The sequence below is a fragment of the Nymphalis io genome, chromosome 2 (assembly GCF_905147045.1).
Source record: "Nymphalis io chromosome 2, ilAglIoxx1.1, whole genome shotgun sequence".
NCBI classification, from domain to species: domain Eukaryota; kingdom Metazoa; phylum Arthropoda; class Insecta; order Lepidoptera; family Nymphalidae; genus Nymphalis; species Nymphalis io.
In genome coordinates this window covers 1979409-2003359 of record NC_065889.1, presented here as the reverse complement: position 1 = coordinate 2003359, position 23951 = coordinate 1979409, and the positions used below count along the sequence as shown (strand labels likewise).

General features: G+C 32.2%; 1 protein-coding gene across 1 annotated transcript in view; it reads right to left on the bottom strand.

The window, feature by feature from the left end:
- LOC126777373 (uncharacterized) overlaps nt 1–23951 on the bottom strand; it is a 48419-nt gene that overhangs the window by 22490 nt on the left and 1978 nt on the right. The window contains exon 2 of the mRNA XM_050500415.1: nt 16115–16299. Within this exon, the coding sequence (XP_050356372.1) occupies nt 16115–16299 (185 nt within the window). The remainder of the gene's footprint in view (nt 1–16114; nt 16300–23951) is intronic.

The following is a 23951-nucleotide window of genomic DNA, read 5'->3' as shown; positions in this document are numbered from 1 at the left end:
TTAAAATTGGCTGAAATATGACGAAGGCTGTTTAAGGTGGCATTTTTTCTAGTATGTGTCGCGTAAACCAATGGAGTATGATTATGATATAAATATTTTTTTGGATACCCTTATTGTACCCTTATTGGGGTACAATCGCGAAGACGAGACGGGAAGCCTGTATATCTTAACCAGATAAGTGACGTCATCAAACTTCAATACTTAAACGAATTTAACGATAACTCATATGTCATTGTCGAATTTGAGAAATGGAAAGTCCATAAGTCAATTACATCAATGATCTTCAAAGCAACGTTTACTAAGAATATGAACCGTGTCACGAATGGCACGTCAAACAAGAGTGGGTGAAAGTAAATGAATGAAATCAATTTCTCTGACTGACTTTTTTTGCTTCTTCATTGTTTTGGATAAACAGTTTCTAATAACTCGATTCATATATGCGTACACATTGGCACTGCATGAACTGGCAATATGGGATCGGAGGCATTATTTCCCTTGAGCCTCTAGTCGCTCAGCCCGTCATTCTTATTGGAAATCATATACATAGTATTGTTGTTTGGAAGAATATTTTTAAATTAGGTGGTACCTACCCAGTCAGCCCAGCAAAAAATCTCAGCACCAGGTGGATTAAAGTTTTCTGAATAGTGTTTAATGATATCGAACACAGTTTAAACCAAATTCATATAATTATCACGTTGACGAGCCGGTTGGCGTGGTTGGTAGATACTTGCCTTTCACGTCGAAGGTTGTGGGTTCGATTCCCACCCAGGACAGACATTTGTGTGCATGAACATGTCTGTTTGTCCTGAGTCTGGGTGTAATTATCTATATAAGTATGTATTTACAAAAGAAAAGTAGTATATGTAGTATATCAGTCGTCTGGTTTCCATAGCACAAGCTTTGTACAAGCTTAATTTGGGATCAGATGGCCGTGTGTGAAAAATGTCCCAGGATATTATTATTATTATTATTATTATTAATAACAATGTTCATAAAACATAACTAATGATATTTGTTATTATAACATTATGTTCATTTTCAGTCCTAATCACATGTATGTTATAGCGTCATTATGACGTCATACAATTACCAAGAACATATAAATAACACTTTTGTAGAAAATAAATATTTAACAGCATCTACTACACGAAAAACGTGAACCGGAAAGTCTTAAAGCAACCAGTTACGTAATTTTGAAAGATAAAAATTATAAATTTTAAATAATATTCCGACCAACATGTTTTTTTTTTTTTTATTATGGTAGGAGTGCCTTTCAAATTCAGAGAAACGATGCCTATAAACGTATACCTAATAGTCTAAAATCCTTCTTAATAAATGCAACACATACTTGATGAGTTAGACAAAAAAGTACTCTGAGGCAAATACGGTTTTGATTTCTCAAAAAATATAATGTTGTTAAAGCAAATACTTTACGTGTAACTTATATATAATGCATTATATTATTTACATATCACAGATTACTTTGTTTTATATAGGAAAGAAGTTTCATGCATTTACTACAAGAAAAGAAAACAAAATGGCTTAATATTCGCGACTTTCTCGCACAGAAAATAGAATTCTTTCAAGCCTTAGATAAGCATAAACTTAAAAAAAGTGTTTCGTTTTCGTTTGCCCTATTTGGAAAACGATTTGTACCATAATTTATGTTTTTTACAATTCATTAAATATTTATGCAACATCGTGTCTATTTCTTAAACTACAAACAGACTTTGTTGAAACAGGTGAAGTTATACAGGTTCTAGGACGTGCCTTATCTTTGAGGTTATGTTCAAGATGCCTACAGAAATATTGTCTTTATGGCTTTTGTATTAAAATCGCGTCTCCTTTGTATATTATTTATTCACCTGAAAAATAAAAATACATAGAATGAGGTTGTGTTCATTGAGTTATGTACAATACCATTTCCACATCGTATTTAATTTACGTACTATAAAACGTGTGTTTTGTTTTTCATAAACGCTTAATTAAACTTCACTAAAGCAGTTGCTTCTACTTACATAATGGACTCACAAAAATTATACAAGAAATATAAAAGTATTTTTTTTTTTAATTAATTAAATAAATTATTATGAAAAATTGGTATTTGATATAGGTTCGCAAATTCGAAATATTAATAAGGACATTTGTGTCGTAATTAACTGTACTAATCGACCGATTCAGAACTTTACTTGACCTTTTGTAATTCAAAACCTACTCAGTGACTGGACTGCAGAGCAAGTCGGCTGTAACCGGTACTTCTAAGCAATGAATCATTTATTAAAAAAATATTATTATGACATCGCTTATTTTCATATAAAAATTTCAACAGCCGAAAATATTCCATCGAATACATTTATTTATGCAATGTCATGCTTTATCTATAGCTTTTTACATAATTAAAATTGTAACGTTCAAAATTCATATTAAAAGTACTTCCTTTTGGGGTAACCTTATCTTGACAAGCCAATATATGCGCTCCATGAGCTGTTGATAAAAAATATCATAAAATTAAATAAATGTGTGGTAAATTTATTTAATTCCTAAAGTGAATTAGTGTTTCATCTAGGTTAAAACCATTACCGTCAAGGAACTTATGTGATTACGTACCATTCAATAAAATACTGTAATAACCACGAACCATGTGACCAACGCATAGCGAGGACGCCAAACCTTTTATTATTGGCTTTATTATTATTATGTCATTAGGAATCATTAATTAAATTGAGTTGTTTTTATTAGACATTGACAAACACTGTGTGGCAGAATACAGTACAGACAGTATAGTAACAGCCTGTTAATGTCCCACTGCTGGGTTAAGGCCTCCTCTCCCTTTTGAGGAGAAGGTTTAGAACCTATTCCGCCACGCTGCTCCAATGCGGGTTGTTAGAATACACATGTGGGAGAATTTCAATGAAATTAGACACATGCAGATTTCCTCGCGAAGTTTTACTTCACCATCAAGCACGAGATAAAGTATAAACACAAATTAAGCACATGAAAGTTCAGTTGCCCGGGTTTGAACCCACGATCATCGGTTAAGATTCACCCGTTCTAACCACTAGGCATATTAACAGATCGATAACACTTACAAACATTAATAATAATACTATACCAGTAATATCGTTTATGTAAGATTAAAGTAATGTGCCTGTGAATATCCCACTGCTGGGCATTAGCCCAGCCGTGGGATATTCACAGCCATTAGGCTGCTCACACATATGGCATATCATCCGACAAATCCAAGATTCCTAATGATGTTTACTCATTCATGTGTTCTAACCATTGGGTCATGTCAGCATACGTAAACAATACTATACACGTGTGTACAGTATCGTTCAAGGCTTGAATAGTAATATAGGGTAAAGGCTTTAAAATGATACTATTACGCTGTCATTATGTAACATCAAATTTATTTAATGCGTCCTGAATATAAATTTGATACTTTTAAAACATGACCAGACTCCAAAGAATCGCTATAATCGGTTTCAAAATGTTTGCGTAATCTGTTGTAATTCGCCATTAAATTGTAGGAAATGCTGAGGAAATTGTAACATTATATTAAAATCACCTAGAATTCGATTCAATCGTTTAAAAAAATAATTTAAATTACCCGTTTTACAAGTATTTTTTATTAAAGTGTTGGCTTTTATTGTTTCCTGGATGACATTAAATCTTGCATTAAATTGGTAAAGAGCAAGATTGTCACGAATCGACACAAAACAAAGGATTTCGTGTGAAAATGTCATCATTGTGATAAAATTTAAGGCCGTCGCGATTCCCAGAGATCATCGGTATTTCTCGAAAGCGAAAACTTTGCAAATTGCTTCGTTGAAGCAACTTGCGCAAGCGCATTCGTCCTTGCTCCTTTCCACATAAGCCTAGTGATGTTCAGAACAAAATGTATTACCAAAATTTATTTTATTACTATATGGAGTATATTAAGGAGACAAAGCTGCTAAAAAATTACCTCGTATTACATATATTTAGTTGTAAATGGATAAATTTAGTTTGAATGTTTATAAAAAAAATTATAACTATAAAGTGATTTCCTCATACCATACTAATTATTTGATTTCAATCATAATTATCATCTCTATTGTCAATCAATTGTCGCATTCTTCATATATGTATTAATTGTAAATTTAATGGCTCGTCAACTAACCACTTATGTTATATAAGCATTATATAATGTTACCTGTAGATATGTTATCGGTTATTTTGTAAAACGACATTGCAAAACATAACATCTTAACTTCGCAAAAAACAATCTTCCTCAAGAGGCTATCCTCATAGACATAATGAACTTCAAAATTTGTAAATCAATTAACTTTTTGTTACCATTATGATATTCGCATTCTGAAATTGTTTTACTTCAAGTCATTAAGGTGCAAATTACGTTGTTTCTGAACGGAGAAATGTGTACGTGTATTTCTGAGCGTCGCACCGTTAACTGCGGTCGCGAGCTATTTTTGGACCTCAGAACTAGTGTGGCGAGTCTCCTTCAAGTTATGCAGCCTCCTTAGCCTCTTCGCTGTTGATATCCAATTTTAGATCTAATACGATTTTAGCTCGATCAGTGTTAGTTTTTGTTTAATCGATTCGTAGAATATTTCATATCCTCTAGTTACTTGATCTGAGATTCAAGTTTATCGAGATTTAGTTCATTTATAATTTCATTCGTTACTTATTAAAATATGTAAAGGCTTTTAGTAAGATTTAATTCTAAAATTATAATTTTCAACGTCAACAAAAAGATCTAACGATTTCTCTAATTAATTATGTATATTGAAAAAACTACAAAATCAAAATAAACATTATTCTTAGTTAAACAATGGGCATAGTAAAAATGAGATAATTTATGTACTAGAGAAATAAAATTGTATATAAGTTCTTTACGTTGAGATAAATTAAAAGGGAATTAAGGAAAATGTAAGTTTCTGCAACAGTTCAGCAAGTCTTTTAATTTAATTAATATTATTTTAAATTCCATTAAAATTAATTAAGCAATATGTTATTTCTATGAATGTATTCATATGATTTATCTCTAATAACCTTCGCAAATATTACAAAAATCAATATTTGTATTATGTAGGTTAAACTGTTTGGCTCGATATCGGTGTTACGCACTTACGTTTACAAATTACCATGTCTCCCTCCATTATTATTATTATCGATTTGATGATTCTTTGGCCTAGTTACTTAGGGAATATTAAAAAGTAAAAATTGTCGTCATAGCCAATATAATTGTATGTTCAATTTCAAGTCGATTTAAACTTCTAACTGTTTCGATACGATTCAGCAGATGGTATTTATAAATTGCTTGTACAAGAGAACCAAGGTTATCGACATAACCCAAAGGATTAGTAAGCTGAAGTGGCAGTGGGCTGGACACATATGTCGCAGAACCGACGACCGTTGGAGTAGACGCGTTCTGGAGTGGATACCACGCCTTGGCAAACGTAGCGTAGGACGCCCTCCAACTAGGTGGAGTGACGATATACGGAAGGTGGCTGGCAGCGGTTGGAAATTAAGAGCTGAAAATCGAGCTCAGTGGCGTGCCATTGGAGAGACCTATGTCCAGCAGTGGGCGCGAAAAGGGTGACGATAATGATGATGATGATGATGACAAGTAAAATATTATAAGATAAATTTTAATTTTATTATATGTACTGTAATTATACAGGAATCATATGCCAATGAAAAACTGCAAAATATCTTATCTATATAATCTTATAATTGCATGTAACTTCTCGATATGTGTTTATTTTCTTATGTGTGAGTAGGAGGTTAAAAGGATGGATAGGTATTATAATTTATATGATATAACGTAAATAAATACAAAAAACTCTAGAAATAATGATGCTGAGAACAATTAAATTAAATGCAATTATTGTAAACTTATTCCCTTTGCTATTTTTATGGTTTTCTTGAAGTTTTCCTGTATTTGTGATAAATAGGATATAATTTATGTGTACATAAAATTCTTACATTTCTTAGTAAAATAACTAAGTCAAGTCTGGTGCTTCTAAGAAAACATTACTTATCTTAAATGTATGAATATAATTCTTATAATAAAAATTTACTGCGTGCATTATGAAGAAACCGAAAGTTAAAAAAATATATAATATCCGTTAATTGTTTAACTATCGGACGTTTCTTAGTTTATATTTAATTTTTTCTTAAAAATGCAATGTTAGAGTAATGATTCAATAAAATAAAATACTATCATAACTTTGTTAAAGGCAGCATGATATATTTCCGACATTTTCAACAATCATCGTCATATTTCAGCCAATTTACACAAAACCTTAAGGAATTACACACCTAAATCATCCTCATGAATCACTGCTTCCAGTGGTGAAGATCGTGTGGAAATCTTTTTAAATTTATCGCATTCAGACAGACAGACACAACGATACTTTTTTTAGTAATACGTAGTGATAAATATTTTTTCAATTAGTGATATAATGAACGATATACATATTCGAATCTATCATTATATCAATTTATGACCGTACAAAAGTAGTTATTTATTATTTCATAATTAAATATATTTTTTTAAAGTTTAAAAATATGTGAAATTTTATTATTTGTTCAACTCATGTTCCCTTAAATGAATATCGTCTCCCCTCTATTTTTTTCCGTCCCTCGATTTATTATTCAGTGGCCTTGATTGAGATCATATAAAAACGATCACAATATCACAGCACCTGGTAACATCGCAGATAGTAACTGCCGTTCCAAAGCGTGATTTTCTTTGTTTGGCTACGGTAACTATGACAACCTACGCCGTGTAATTTGTCTGTCAAAATTTAAGCTAACATTTCAAGTTAAATTAATTGAGTCTGAAAAACAGACATTTAAGAATATAAATTTCCAAAATGGCGGAAATTTATTTTCTTAAATCATCTTTGAGAGAATTAATGCAAATTCACAGCCAACAAGAATTGTTTTTTTTTTAGTTCTGAACGCTCTACAATGATAATAAAAACTTTCTAATGTGCATATATGTTCGATTTTTAAATCTAAAGTTTTAAAGACAATGATACCAACATAATTCTACAAAAGTGATTGCATATTATTTACATAAGATACTCTAATAACAAAGCAACGTGACACCGACCGCATTGCGAAGAATTTTCCGACAAAGTTTCCTTTGATCCGACGGTGTTATGTGTCAACCATGATTGTAATTGGAAAGGGTAACTTCTTGTGGCTTGAAACCTTGTAATTTTATGTCACGTTTTATAACTCAACGCAAAGTTGAATTCGTCCACGTTTTTACCGGGTTCATTTAACCCAGAAAAACAAGAAGTGTAAAACAATTTAGTAACATTGAATATTTGATTTTACTTAAACATGAAAAGAGAAGAAATATAAATAGGCAAAGACAAAACATTTCAGTACCCTTTTCTGCTGTGTTTGTCCGATTTTCTTTTTCTTGATAGATATTGACAAACTTTAGAATTCATATAAGTTTTCCTTGAATCTCGACCAATAAGTAGGTACCGCCCACTCATCATATATTTAGTATCGTTGTATTCCGGTTTGAAGGGTGGTTGAGCCACAGACACAAGGGCCGTAATATCTTAGTTTCCGATGTTATAGCTACTGGCGGCGCATTGGCGATATAAGGAATCTATCACAACCAAAGAGCAGTTACTATCAGCCAGTCCCTTCCTATTTTTACAAAAAAAATTGCAATTGTGCTGGTTCCCAGCTATGAAATATTTCATTCCGAAATAGATTTTTGATAATCAATTAGAAAGTTGAATGCTTCTAATTTAATAACGAATAAAGATTTTAACTCAAACTCTTCATTATAATATTCGTTATCTATATATTATATTAAATACTGGAATAGTTTAACATTATAAATACCTTGCCACCACATAATTCATTAACCCAAAGAAGCCATACGTTATACTCTTAAGGTTTCAGTACTTGATTACGATAGCACTAACCGCGTGGCTGATTATCATGTTGAAGTGGCAATTTTATAAGTTATATGATTCGCGTTATTATGAAAGGTGACTATCGGGTTATTAAATAGAATGGCGTGACAATGCTTATTGTTATTATACTTAACTGATATCAACCAGTTTACTTGGCGGGAGGGCTTTGTACAAGCCCGTACCACCCACTAATGAGAAGTTCTACCGCCAAACAGCCTACGTATTGTTGTATTCCGATTGGAAGGGTTAGTGAACCAGTGTAGCAGGCACAAGGGTTAGTAGCGCATTGGTGATGTAAGGATGGGTTAACATTTCTTATGGCGAAAATGTCTAATGGACGGTGGTGCCCACTTACCATCAGGTTGCCCATCTGCCAGAGATATTTAAATTGAAAAGTTAGTAGATACATATCAATTGTATTCTTGATTACACTGCAATATATGGTATTCCTAATTCTTCAACATTTATAATTTACAAATGGCGTTTAGTCTATTAGCATATTGTTTGTTTAACCTTAATTTATAGAATTTTAAATTGTTTTATAACTAATTTGAATACTTATTACTTTTTTTTCCATTTTACTAATTACAATTTTGATAACAATTGTAATGATAATACATTATCTAAAGTGTCAATCAGCTTTAATTATTTCCTGCGTTCAAATTAGACATTCTGGAATATCACGATCGTTAAATAAAATTTATATAAAAAGAAACAAAACGTGCAAGTCTCGACTCCGATATTATTCCCAAAAAACTTTGTTGTCTTCTTCAACATAAAAGCATCGCTTTAATTTTTAATTATGTAATATAAGAACGAAAGAATTAGTCCAAGGTTATTATGTCGATCCAATTGAATTACTCTACAATTCTAAGGTTTTCAGGGGTACATAAAAAGGTCAATTTCAGCGCCGCGGGAATTACATCGATTTGACCTAGAAACGCCACCAAATATTCAAGGAGTTTTTTATGTATATATACTAATAGATATGCATACATTACATTGAAAACATACTAAGGTAAGAATAAAGGAAATAAACATTAACCAAGTAGGCTTTTAGTTGATTAATATGAATTTAAAGTTACCACCGGTTCCGAATGTAAATTCTCAAATATAGTTCGATTTTCATGGACTTTATTTTAAATCTCTATGATTACATAAAGCAGGGAGGTGATATGTGATTTTATAAAGCAGATTATATCTATAATTGCATGGAACTTTAATTTACATTTGCTATCAGCAGTTAGGTGACGTCACGTAACAGTATCCTCTGTTTTTCGGATTACCAGAGCAAAAACGAAAGCATTAGTTACAGTTATTTTATAATGTAATTAATTTTGTAATAATAACCGCTAAATATGTAAAATGTACATCGTAATTAAAAATATTATAGACACATTAAAGTGTTATATAAAATATTACGAATGTGGCGTCAATTGAAATAAAAATAAATCCTTATCTACTTTATTGTTGTACTAATTCCCGTCATCACCTGCGCGTGAGAGCACACCCCCCCCCCCTCTCACACGTACATATCTTTTCTGTAACCATAAAAACATGTATGCAAAATTTCATGACGATTGGTTGAGTGTTTACGAAGTGAAAGCGTTACAAATAAACAAACTCAATTTCGCATTCATAATATTAGTAATAATAATACATTTTACCATTATATTAAATAAATAATTATAATAATAATGTCCTCCAGACTGATTTCGGCGACGACGGCCAATCTCAAGTTAGATTAGCCAACTACGCAGGAGATATTATAGTGCACAAGTGTGGGTGCAAACACAGATGCACTCTCTATTCCTTAACTCTCATAATCCGACCGGAAAAAGTTCAGGCGCAGGACCAACGGTTTTACGTGCTTTCCGAGGCACGGGAGTAAACACACTTCCAACTTCCAGACTCCGAGCTGCTACTGAGAATTTTCTGACAGAAAAACCCAATAACTTTTTATTGGCCCGACCTGGGAATTGAACCCAGGACCTCCGGGTCTGCGGCCTTATTTCAAGCCACAAGACCAACGAGGATATAATATAGGACGAAATGCTTAAAATATTTACAAAAGGGCTTAATTAAACTGTTAATGAACTTCAATCCCACTCTATAAAGTACGATTGGCCGTAAAAGGCATATAAAATGAGTCAGAATAGTAAAAATTACCAGACGACATGACTATATTGAGTACAGGCTTAAGTACCAAGTACATAAACACTTTATTACATCCGATATTTTAACATAAAGATGATTTTATATGAATAGTATTAAAAGCAGTCATTGAACTTTCACCGCTATACTTAAAATAATTAATAAAACCTTACCTTTAGTTAACCTTTTAAAGGTTTGACATTGCGTGTATCTTCGGTGAATAGCACTAGAGTTACAAATTAATTTTATTATTATTTATCATTAAGATAAATGCTCCTTATATAGAAAACTAGCTATAATGCAAATCTTATATTATATAACATATTTAGTTCTTGAAATGAACACAATGATGTGATGTTGTAGGTAGGCGGACGAGCATTTGGGCCACCTGATGGTAAGTGGTCACCAACGCCCATAGACATTGGCATTGTAAGAAATATTAACCATACCTTACATCGCCAATGCACCCTATGTCCCTTGTGCCTGTAATTACACTGGCTCACTCACGCTTCAAACCGGAATACAACAATACCAAGTACTGATGTTTTGCGATAGAATATCTGATGGGTGGGACGAGCTTGCACCAAACCCTGTCACCAGTAAAGTTTGAGTGTTTTTGCAGAGTGAGCGTTTTTTTATTCAACAAATATTCGTTTTACACTCATATCAGACCGACCAAGGTTTAGCTTCGAGAGCCTTCGTGTATCATCAGTGATGCCTAATCCTCATTTCCTTCCTTCATCCTTGTGATATTTGATAATGATATGGATGATATGCTAAAATCAAACGCAATTTTATTTTTGTCGGAATTTTTGGTTATTTTAATTTTGCCAATGATGAATTTGAATTTAAATCATTTAACAAATTATCTTTATTAAATTAAATTATTGTTACTGCTTTCTAAGATAATATGTTTTAAATCATTAAAAATATTACATGAATATGTATTAGCTATTTATTTAAACATATATCGTAATAATGTAAGATTATTGTTTCTTTACTTTGTCACGTTGAAACATTAATTGTTGATTTATCTTAACTCATTTGAAGTAATTACTTTGTTTTTTTTTATGTTATAGGCAGGGGACGTGCAAATGGGCCACCTGATGGCCACTGCGAATAGACATTGGCGATGTAAGAAATATTAACCTTTTCTTACATCGCCAATTCGCCACCAACCTTGGTATCTAAGATGTTATGTCCCTTGAGTATGTAGTTACACTGACTCGTACTAAGTATAGTTTAGCGGTACAATACCTAATGAGTGGTGGTGGTGGGTGGTATCAAAAGACGGGCACCAAGTGCTCCCTAGTGAATGTACTTACTATTTTTAATTCAATAGTTTTGCACTTAAACGATTAAATTTATTTTTATTTCATGTATAAGTATATGTTATATAAGAATAAGTATTTTATAAATATAATATTATTTTATTTTAATAATTACACTAAACAAATAATAAATATAAAACTTTACCAGATTGTTTATCTCTTAGTCACATTTTAAACAATTATTATTTATTAACTAATTCATCCATTAGTTAATGATAATGATGTCACTAAGACATAACAAATGCGTTCCTCAAATCAAATATTATTTTATAAATATGTTTCTTTATTTAATGGTTAGGCCGGATTGGCATAGACCAAACGTCTAACCATTAAAATAATATTAACCACCCCTTACATCACCAATGCGCCACGAACCTTGGAAACTAATATGTTATATCCCTTGTGCCTGTAGATACACTAGCTCACTCACCCTTTAATCAGACTAAAACAACATTAAGTATATTTACAAGACAAGTTTGTTATTCCATCGTCAAATTTAACGTAACAGGCTGTGATTGTCCCACTGCTGGGCCTTAGCCTCCTCTCCCTTTTTGAGGAGAAGGTTTGGAGATTTTTCCAACACGCTGCTCCAATGCGGGTTGGTGGAACACACATGTGGCAGAATTTCAGTGAAATTAGACACGCAAGTTTCCTCACGATGTTTTCCTTCACAATAAAGCACGAGAAGAATCATAAACACAAATTAGGCACATGAAAATTCAGTGACCCTTGTTTGAACCTACGATCATCGGTTAAAATTCACGCCTTCTTACCACTACTCTATCTCGGCTTTTTCATGTTTGTCATGTGATTATTTTAATTATACCTAATATCACTTTTAATCGTGAAAACATTAAGCACTTGAGAAATTTACGTTAATTACCTTACCTATTAATAACGGTAATTCTCGAGTTATTAATAGACTGTATTATCATCAATAATTTCTTTAACATTTGAACTATGTTCATGTCTTAACCTAATATAGACATACTCTTAGAACGCTCCCTAGCGATAACGCTAGGGCATTGACTTTTTAATCCTAGTCCACGAGACATCGACCGTTTTGTCTGTATATACTAGTTTTTAGACTGTTATTTATTACTTTCATTTATGTAAAAGCCAGCCAGGTGGACCGACGACCTTAAGAAGGTGGCGGGCACCAACTGGATGCGGAAGGCGGAGGACAGGGAGCTTTGGCGCACCTTGGGAGAGGCCTATGTTCAGCAGTGGACAACGATTGGCTGTTGATTGATTGATTTTGATTGATGTAAAAGCCATGTGTAAAATGGGGGTATATATTTTTTATGCTATGAATTGATAAGCGTAATTAAAAGTAACCACTTAATTGTCCCAATTCGCACCTGGCCTATCACAACACTGGCAGCTGTTTCTTTAAGGTTAATATGTATTTTATTTTAATTATCGTTGTCCATTTTTATTCAACAAAACTACAGATAACTGTTTTTTGAACCAGTATAAATGTTAAAGTCTATATAGGTAAGAGAATTTTGCTATGACTCAGTCAAGATATAATTCTTTAGAACATAATTATAAAGATATTCAATTGCATTGCTCGTATGGTACTCAAGAAAACCTGATGGCATGCATGTACGGCTAAGCATGGTTGAGCATGTGACGACTGTGGCCTTAGATGAGTTATTTATTTAACATTCCCCACATAATATTTTACTCGTAAATTGACCTTTTCCTTCTTACATAAGTGTTTTATAACAAATTTTATATCATCACGCGTATTAATTTGCTATAATTTTGATGAAGTAAATAAATGTAAAAAAAGTTAAGTAAGAACCTGTAAATCTAGTCTAACGCCTCCTCTCTATTTGCGGAGAAGTTTAAGAGAAAATTAGAGAATTTAGATGCTATTTCCACCATGCTATGCTTCTCCAATGGGAATTATACACATATGTATGGCAGATTTTCATCCAACACATGCAGGTTTCCTAACCAGGCGAGTTTTTTTTCTTATTTAGTTTAGGGACTTTTGTCCTACGCAGCCCCGTAACTAGACGAGTTATAAAAACAAATTAAGTACATGATAATACAGCGGAGCTGGATTTGGATCCGCAATCTTCTATTAAGATTGTATTTTTCTAACCACTGCGTCGTCTCGAACTAAGTAGTGAAGTGGACATTCATTAAGATGAATGACGTATTTCAATCTCGTATGTGTCACATGAATCCAAAGACGCATGTACATGTCGAGTCGGTTTGAGTTCAGTAACGTCTATTCACCTTCTATCCTACATATGTATGTATAAGTACATATACATACACATATAGCACCTCATAACTTATTTCTTTCAACTACGTGAAGCCGAGATGGTCCAGTGGTAAGAGCGCGTGAATCTTAACCAAGTTCAAACCCGGGCTAGCACCACTGAATTTCCATGTGCTTCATTTGTGATTATAATTCATCTTTTGCTTGTCGGTGAAGGAAAACATCGTGAGGAAACCTGCATGTGTCATGTGGAATACACATGTGGCCACATGTGTATTCCACCAACCCGCATTGGAGCAGCGTCGTGGAATAAGCTCCAAAACCTTCTCCTCAAAAAGGGAGAGGAGGCCTTAGCCCAGCAGTGGAACATTCATAGGCTGTTTCTGAATAAAAATATTTTACTACTATTCAACCCGCAATCATAATTGAACATTAATTTTACTAAACATTAAAGAAAGAAAGAACATTTCAATTGCCTATAGATACAAAAACAACTATTATTAGATTAAATTACATTAGAGATCAACGACTACACGTGCTTTCCGAGGCACCGGAGTATACACACTTCCAGCTTCCAGACTCCGGGCGGCTATTGAGAATTTTCTGACAGATAAACCCATTAACTTATTATTGGCCCGACCTGCGTATTCAACCAGGACCTACGGGTCTGCGGCCCAACATGCTTTACAGCTGATGCCACAAACTCTTAATTCTTAAAATACATACATTGTGGCCATAACTGTTACATGACTCATATCACCAACATTGTCAAAAGCTACCGCTGACTCAAAACCAAAGGAACAGCGACGTATCAACCAAACACTGACAGTCGAGTATAACAAACATGACAAGTAATACGTCATTCCTCAATACAAAGTATTTTGTTATTTTCTTATTGCAAATACTGCAAAGGTGTCATAAAATAAACTATTTCACATACGAGATCATCTAAATCGAGCATAACGAATAAAGATGAGCATCACATCCACGGCTCAAAGTGTTATGGCCCCAGTTATTTTCTCATTGTGTACGCTATGTGATTTTAATGCGACTTCCTGGTTGCGACAAGCGAGTTCTGTCCACAAATGGTTTATGCAAATACCGCTTTATTAGCATCTCACGAAACATCTTCTTCTTATAGAGATATCTTGATATTCGAACGATCTGTTTCTTATAGCATTTTCATGTCATCAATTTTGAACCTAGTCTATGCAGGATATAATAAAGTACGACCACTCTGGATTCACCTAGGGGGACTAAGTACATAATAGTGTCTGATGCTTCTTGCGGCTTCTATTGCGTGGAATTATATCTAATATGCTTCAATAGGATTATCGTAAAGCTACTTAGCGAATAACCTTTCCAGAAGATTATGGAAAACCAATACGACATTTTATAAACATACTCGTTGCTTCTATAAAAGTGCAAACAAAGAAAAAATATCCAATTTTTATAATTAATAGAAAAAAAAACAAAATATGATGAACATGAACAATCTTTCTCAGGAAACTACATAGTTCTGCTAAAATAATAAAATACGTAAGTTTTAAGTAAGTGAAGATGGGTGTAATTTTAAAGTCCTTCGCATTTACATTTATGTCGTAACGCCGACGATTTATATACTTTTTAATCTTTAAATCTTCGTAACCGTTATGCGACCGTAATTAATAAAAGAAATCGATTTTTCTCGGTATATGATTCATACATTCATGCAGTTTTGAGTTTTAGTTCATGGTTATCAATTTTATCGTTTTCAGAAGACGAATAACAAAATTGAAATAATCGTTGTTTTCCTTCATTTTGACCATATTTAAGCTTTAATTTGTAAGACAAGATAAATATTAAACACAAATTATTATTTATTATTTTATCTGGGCTAAAATGATTAAATTCATTTTTAAACACGCATGCCATTTACCTAACACAAATATCAAGCTCCTCTTGTCCAAATATTCGAATTAACCGCACCTTGATTTTTTCGTTTTCTGACAAACCAGTTTTTATTTTATTTTGGATATTCTAGACAAACTTCGTTCATTTTTTATCTGTTTGAAATATTATATTAAGAATTTATGAAAATTTACGTTGTTAATCAGTGTTTTATTGCATGGAAATGCGTGTTCCTGCCCGCCTTCACCTACTTGGCAGTTGGCACAATACCGCATTATAATGAGCCATTCATTCAATCGCTTCCAAGATTAAGTAGCAAACATTCGTTCGAATATAAACTGCTACATGATCATCAATTATAAAATGTGTGCAATATTAAAAAAATGTTTTTATTTTACATATATGGCTACGACTTTTTTTACAAAATTATAATTTGTATGATTTTAGCAATATGTTTTGATAGAAATGACAATTTTGGCTTATGTATATATAACATGAAAATAATTGATAAATAGTATGCGTCATAAAATAATAACAAAACTTACCTTCACGTCAATAAGACGAACTGTGAAGGCCGCAGCGTCTGGTGCAGTCAGACGTAATTGACAAGGAGTATTCGAGGTGGATGATGGGGGGCGTAGTAAGGTGAGTGCAAGCGCTGCTCCTGCGCCGACGTTACCGCCCACCTCCACCTCTTTGGTGCGCCCGCATAGCAGACTTGAGGAGTTTGCTGTAACAATGTAAGGTAATGTTTAGGAAAATTACAACTTGATTATATCATTTTATACAGTCATTGGTGAGATTGTGTAAACGCAATCGGTATTCGTTTTTTATCAACATGAATTAATAACTTTTATGTTAAGGGAATTGACTGAAAAATCAATTTGCTTGTTTAGTTTTAGTGTAGTTTATGACATAAACGATATAACATGGAGAGCTGGAGCGACATCTATCTGAGGTTTATCTTTTTGTAAGCGTATTAACTTGAAACGACTTATGTTATTAAAAAAATAGTAATTCATTTGTGAGATAATGGATGTCAAATCTAACACCAATTGCATGATTAAATTCAATCGTAAACGAGAAATACCTAAAAAATAAAAATTATTTAAAAATTAACGCGTAAAAAAATTGTCATTTTCAATTCAACCATTCCAACTCAAATAAAACCAACTAACATTTGCAAAAACTGCATGGCGGAATTAATTGAACGCCCTTTACTGGATAAACAAGTTTTCTGACCAAAAAACCAATTCTATATCCGTCACTGTTTTTGTAGTAGCTTTGTACAAGTATAATTATTTATAGTGATACATTTACACCTTTAAAACGATTTAATTATCATTTAAATTCGAATACGATGTCGGATCTAAAATTATACGGCGCTTTTTCGATAGCTCAATTAATAGTATTTAGACACGACATGCGAAAAAATGTTTTGTTATATTTATTTCGAAATATAAATATTGTTCCGTCAATGTAAACAAATTAAAGATTAAAATTTAATCTTAAAACATATAATGAAAACTGAAATTTTAACAAAAGTGAAATTTTGAAAGGATATTCCATAGGAAGTTTTTTAGTCAATTCTATCAGATTAGATAATTGACTTTATTTAAAAAATGATGTAAGTTGTTTCTCAATATTAAATATGCAATCATTTTATTAGACCTGGTCTTTTCAACTATTATGTATAATTCTATTTGAAAAATTTACCAATAGTAAGTCAAGCCAAGGTTTACACGATTCTTAATTAATATTTCTGATTTATATTTAAAATTTTATCCATACGCTAAATGGCATAACAGAATAAATAATGATTATCGAAATTTCGAAATTGTCTATCAATTAGCCATTACATTACATTGCGTTAGACAATAATGGTGCAATTAAAAGAGCAGTTGATAAGAACTTTTACGATGTGAAATTGTGATTTTTTTAAATGTTAAATCTTGTTCGAATTACGCTGGTCGATCTATTTATAGACTAACTTTACGTAAGCCATTCGACATGTTGTTTCTTAGTTAACAGAAAGTTGCTCGTTGCGATCACGTCGTGGTGACGCCATTGCCATGTCTGGCATTTGTGTTACTTGTTTCTCCTTCATTACTTGTAATTTCGTTTGCGACTTCTACATGACGTGCTAATTTTAAATACTTACTATATTATTAACGGAAGATATTAAAACTTATAGTAACTATATCCTCGGAATTCTACACTCGTTAAAAAGATTCCAATAATGATAATTAATTTGTTTTGGGGTTAGAATAACTATAACTCTGATATATACTTATAGACTTATTTTTCTTGTTAATTATTTATTAGACGATATTTCTTCTTCCTGCTTAGATAGTCAAGTCAACGTCTTCAGCGATTTCGTATAAAGATCACATAGTCTGCATGTTTTTGCACATACTCTGCATCTCGGATCAATTAAAATGGATGCCGCGTCAAATTAGATGAATCACGACACACGCTATAGTAAACATCCGATTAAAATGCAGACGACATATGTTGCATTTTGACATTATGTACATTTATTTTGGAACGATTAATTTTATAAAGGGTTATACTAAACATTACAGTCGTAACGAATGGGCTAGTTGGTTATATATTATATTAACTCAACTGAACAATGGTATATAGTTAACGATTGACGTATATTACTCATTTACATAGATTTTAACCATATTTTTCAGAATAATTTACAAGCAAAACCAATCCACGTGCGCAATTGGTAACACGATATGGATGGATGGACGATATTTTTAAAAGGTTCGTTACAATGTATATATATTGAAGATTGATATGACATTAATTGTTTTAAAAGTTACACTGCATTTCGAATCTTTTTCTTGTCTTTCAAAAAAATATATTAGAATCATGAATTAATTAGTTTAATTAGTTAAAGAATTTTTTGACATTGTTAAAAAAAAATTATTTTATAATTAAGCTAAAATAAATGCAGCATAATATGTCTTTCCTTTCTGGTTTGGTTTTCAAAAGTGTAAGTATTAATGGCATACAAAAAAAAAACAATAAATAAATGATCTACATTCCCATCTCCATCTAGAGTACATTAACATTTAACTAGATCAATGTAAAATGTACACGTGTGTCGCATACAGGAGTATTAACCGGCATTGTATGTCTCGACACATCTGATAATAATCTTACGTCTGGTGATGTTATTAGTAAAACTCGTTCCTTGTACGTAATGCCATATTCATCTCTTATCTGTGCTTAATCCCTAGTCTCTTTAACTTTATAACGTTCACATAATTCCTTTTTCCAATAGTTTTCGACAAGACGAGCCGGTTGGCGTGGTTGGTAGATAATTGCCTTTCACGCTGAAGGTTGTGGGTTCGATTCCCACACAGGACAAACATTTGTATACATGAACATGTCTGTTTGTCCTGAGTTTGGGTGTAATTATCTATATAAGTATGTATTTACTAAAGAAAAGTAGTATATGTAGTATATGTCTGGTTTCCATAGTACAAGCTCTGCTTAATTTGGGATCAGATGGCCGAGTGTGAATAATATCCCTGGATATTATTTTTCACATATGCCGTTTTATCAATGTTAGGTATTTGTTCACACTCATGTATATGTATATGATGATTTAATAATTAATAAGAAAACTTGTAAACGTTTCAAGTCACACAAATTAGATAATGTCACGTGACGACTGTTGTTACTCATTTGCATTTATTATTGTCTGTTTTATTGAAGTAAGACAAATACAATGTGACTGTTCTATCACGTGCTAACAATTATTAGATCGTATACGTATCTGTAGTATCAATAACGTGAATATTAAGAATCAACAATACTACAAAAACAGGAAAAATATATTGAATAGTAATTATAAGCAGGAGCAGGTACGTTACATATTTCCTTAATATATCTTAAATTATAAAGGAATTAATGGTATGTGATATGAAAATATTTAAGACCTCACATTTCGGATATCGAATCAAAAATAATTAAAATATTCTGTAAGAACAAACTCGAAACTCGACCCTAGAAAAATATCATGAAATGTCAGAATGTAAAATGCGATATAGATTATTATAACATTTAAAATGATTAATAATTACTTACGGTGACAAGCTATTTAAGGAATCATGTAAATCGGTTTTTAACACGATTGAGACATGAAGTGAGTTTTTACAGAATAGCACTAAAGCAACGTAATGCAAAATATAGCTGAACTTTTACACCAACTGCACTGACCGTGGCCGCTTAGAAATTTAAAGGATTTTCTGTTTCTGATTGTACCTTGAACACAATCGTCATTAGATTCAACTGTTGTAATAGTAGTACACGTAGTATTTTTGCCACATCCCATTATTTAAGCACATCTCAACGAACATTATTTTGCTCATATAATAGATCCGTCTCACCATGTATGCCAAGAAACAGTTAGGCCTAAACCTAACTGTCCCATCGCAAGACCTGAGAATCTTCACATGGGAACAGATCCGCCCCAAATACCTAGATACTCGGAACACAACACTTACCTATGGCAAAATTTGTAACACATCGTTCTTGGTGAACGATTTTAATAAAGAAATTCTTGAATAGCAAAAAGTCAATTAAAATCAACACTATATAAGTCTGATATTTTCTTCTGGACATCTTATGTAACATTATTATATTGATAACAAATGTATTCATCTGTCATGCTTATTAAGAATCAATCTTGAATACGTAATTACTTTAAAGTGTATTAAAAATTGACGTAAACAAATAAGTATACTCAGACGTTTTTACGTCAGCAACTTGATTACTCGAGAGATTTACGTATGCATTGCATGCTAAAGTTATTAAAAACTCAACTCAACTCTAGCCATCACTGGAGAATCAGTATGCCCATTTTTCATTCGAAGAGTCTGCAATGAAATTGAACGGGGTAATGCTTTAATATTAAGTTACGAGCCTTCATATATTTGGCTATATTTAAAGACATTTATTTTTTTATTTTTTTTATAAAATAGGAAGGCGGACGAGCATATGGGCCACCTGATGGTAAGTGGTCACCAACGCCCTTAGACATTGGCATTGTAAGAAATGTCAACCATCGCTTACATATCCAATGCGCCACCAACCTTGGGAACTAAGATTTTATGTCCCTTGTGCCTGTAATTACACTGGCTCACTCACCCTTCAAACCGGAACACAACAATACCAAGTACTGCTGTTTTGCGGTAGAATATCTGATGAGTGGGTGGTACCTACCCAGACGATATTGCACAAAGCCCTACCACCAGTAAAGTAATTTAGTACAGTATTTGGTCGTTTTATTTTATTTGTCGATAGATTAAGCCTTATCAGAATATTCTTAATCAAAATTGGATAGTCTGAATATCGTCTAATTTAATAGACGTTTAGGTCATCTGAAAAATAATTCTTATGTATTTATGTTTTGATAGAAAGATTTTGGGTTAGTTGTACAGTGTGCACTTCTTCTAGCCTTTGGTACTTATTTTCCTATACCTGTCAAGTACTATTATACAATGCATAAATGTCTGGCTAAAAAACTCTCTTTTTTAACAACCAAAGTCAATACAATATAAAATTCAATTTTGGTGAAAGTGTTTATGAATAAAAAAATAAAGCCAAACAAAGTTAGCTTTAATTCACATTGGCTATTTTATTAACTTGTCGATAATACAATTCTATAATGTATTAATAAAAACGAATTGTAAGGTCGTATAAGACAATTAGATTAGAATGCGGTCCACTAATGAGACCTAAGACGAAAATAACAAACAATGGACACAGATTACGAATATGGAGAGGCAGAAAAACAAGTCCGGTACCTCGAAAGCTGTAAATATGGCAGCTTTAGCTTGGAAAGGAAATGAAAAAAACCCAAGGTTGTATCTTCATTATTTTTATTAAATAAACGAGTTAAAAGTAAAAAAAATTATGAAACTTTTATAACATTACTAGTCCAATTAAGAGAGTGGCGATGTTTAGATAAAAGCTATGATATAAAAATATTGATGAACTCAATAACAAAATATGCGGGGAATTAGAAACTATGCCAGCATAGCGTATAATAAATCGATAGCAATTGCCCAAGTAATGAGGCATTACGGTGACATAGCTATTTATATTGTAAAGTTTCTTGTAAACAAACAATTTGTACCTATATTAATAATACGTGCAATGATACAACTACACAAAAATAGCCAACATAAGCGATCGATGCCCAAACGACTGTTGGCAAGAGAAAGTTGAATAAGTTTCAAGTCATTTTTATACAGACAGATCGTCTGCGCGGCCACGTGAATCCCTAAAATTATTTCAAAATTCGTATTGGCAAGAAATATATATAAGAAATTACCAGTTTGTAAAAATCTAAATAAGTACGTACCATCAACTTATGAGTTATTGTACCACCCCACAGCAATACAATCGCATTGCTGTTTGGCGGTACAATTTCTTACTGTGCCAGAGTATATGGAAGAAGGCTATGGAAAACTCATAATCAGGTACTTTTGAGAAGAGGAAGGAACAGTTTTTCTAAAATTAAATTAAAAAACAATTTTCAAGGAATTAAAAGCAAAATGGACCCTACGTTGTTGTAAGAGGTAATATAAATACGAGACAGGGCTGGCAATAAATCAGCTGTTAGACATTAATCAAAAAAGAGCTTAGATTTAAATTGACGTAATGCAAACAGTCTAATTAAGACAAAGTACTATAATTTAACTGTTATTCAGATTTATGGTGTTAGAAAAATTGTGCAAAAATTATTTAAATGACCTTCAAATAAGACAAACATATTTATCGAATGGTTTTTATATTCGTTTTTTTTTTCAAAATTAATACACGTGTAATAATTGGTTAGTTACAATGCTATCATTGTAACTAACTAGACTGTTCAAACACATTTGTTGTAAAAATTCGGTTCAAACTAAACCATTTACGTTTTTGTTTACTAATATTATAATAAAAGTTAACACTAATATTAAAATAAAAATTTGTCATTTTATTTAATTTGTGAAGCTGCTGCTATGCTAAGGGCTTCTCTCCTTTGAAGATAAATTATGATGAAAATAGACGCCACTCAAGATTCGTTTCTTTAAATAATTTTATATTTGCTAATTGACCTCAAATAAACGTTGACTTCTGATTGCTGATAATTGGTGTTCTTAAGCTGATATCTTGGGAGTTCATAAAGCAGTATTAAAATAACTCTCTTGAAATTCTAAAAGCGTAATATTTACAGACACCTGAGGAACCGGGCTTGAGTTCCTTTGTGTTTTCCTTCCAATCGCCTAATTAATTGAAGCGATTGCGTAATTCATATTTACTTTGTAGTAAACACTTATTATTTAAAAAATATATAAAAATAATGTTTTTGAGTGTATTTATGATAACCATATGATCCATGTGATGTGATGAGATCAGATTTTTCGTTTCCATTCTATGAACTATTCAACTCGCTGAAGACAGTTTCCAGTGTTGTGTCTGGGATCGACTTAATTTATGCATCCATTTTTAGAATTGATAGAATTTATCACCGAAGCCGAATTTTCTTAATCCAAGTTCATCAATTACTGAACTATACAATTTATGACATGAAAAAACATGTTAGTATCTTCATTATTATTAGTGTTTCACACCTTTGAGTAAATTATATACTGTATAGTGTTTATCCATCCGTCCGTGTTACGACTGAACATATCAATAGACACAATAAACAATTTAAATTTGGCACAGAGCTAGAAAACGTTTGCTCGCGTCTATTTTTGATAAAAGTATTTATCGTATAAAAACTAGAGTTACCTTTAGTCATATACCGAAATAAGGCTTTATTTTAAAAGTAGATAAAGATAACATTTAAACTTATTTAAAAACTATCCCAGTATTTTTCCAAATTTAAATATTATATAATAAAAAATAATAAACATGTTTTATTACAGTAACAGCCTGTTAATGTCCCACTGCTGGGCTAAGGCCTCCTCTCCATTTTGAGGAGAAGGTTTATTAATTAAGCACTTAATATAATTAAACTATATACTATTAATTAATTATATATTGCTGTTAATTAAGACTGTCTCATTGAATGAAGGTTAAGCGGATAGAAATAGCTGTTATACACTGAATACAAAGGAATTGTTAAAAATATGGCTTGTATCGGCAGTTCAGTAAACAACGTTGTCTGTTAATAAAAATGAACGAGCGTCCATTACGTGGGTTTTTATTGGCTGAGCAAACTATTATGAAACACGATTGGTACGTGTTGTTACTTGAGCAAAAAATTCACACTTGTATTGGATTGATATACACTAAATGACCTTTATGAATAATTGCAACTAGTAACTGGTAAACGGGATGAAAGATTAAAATTTACAAAAAAAA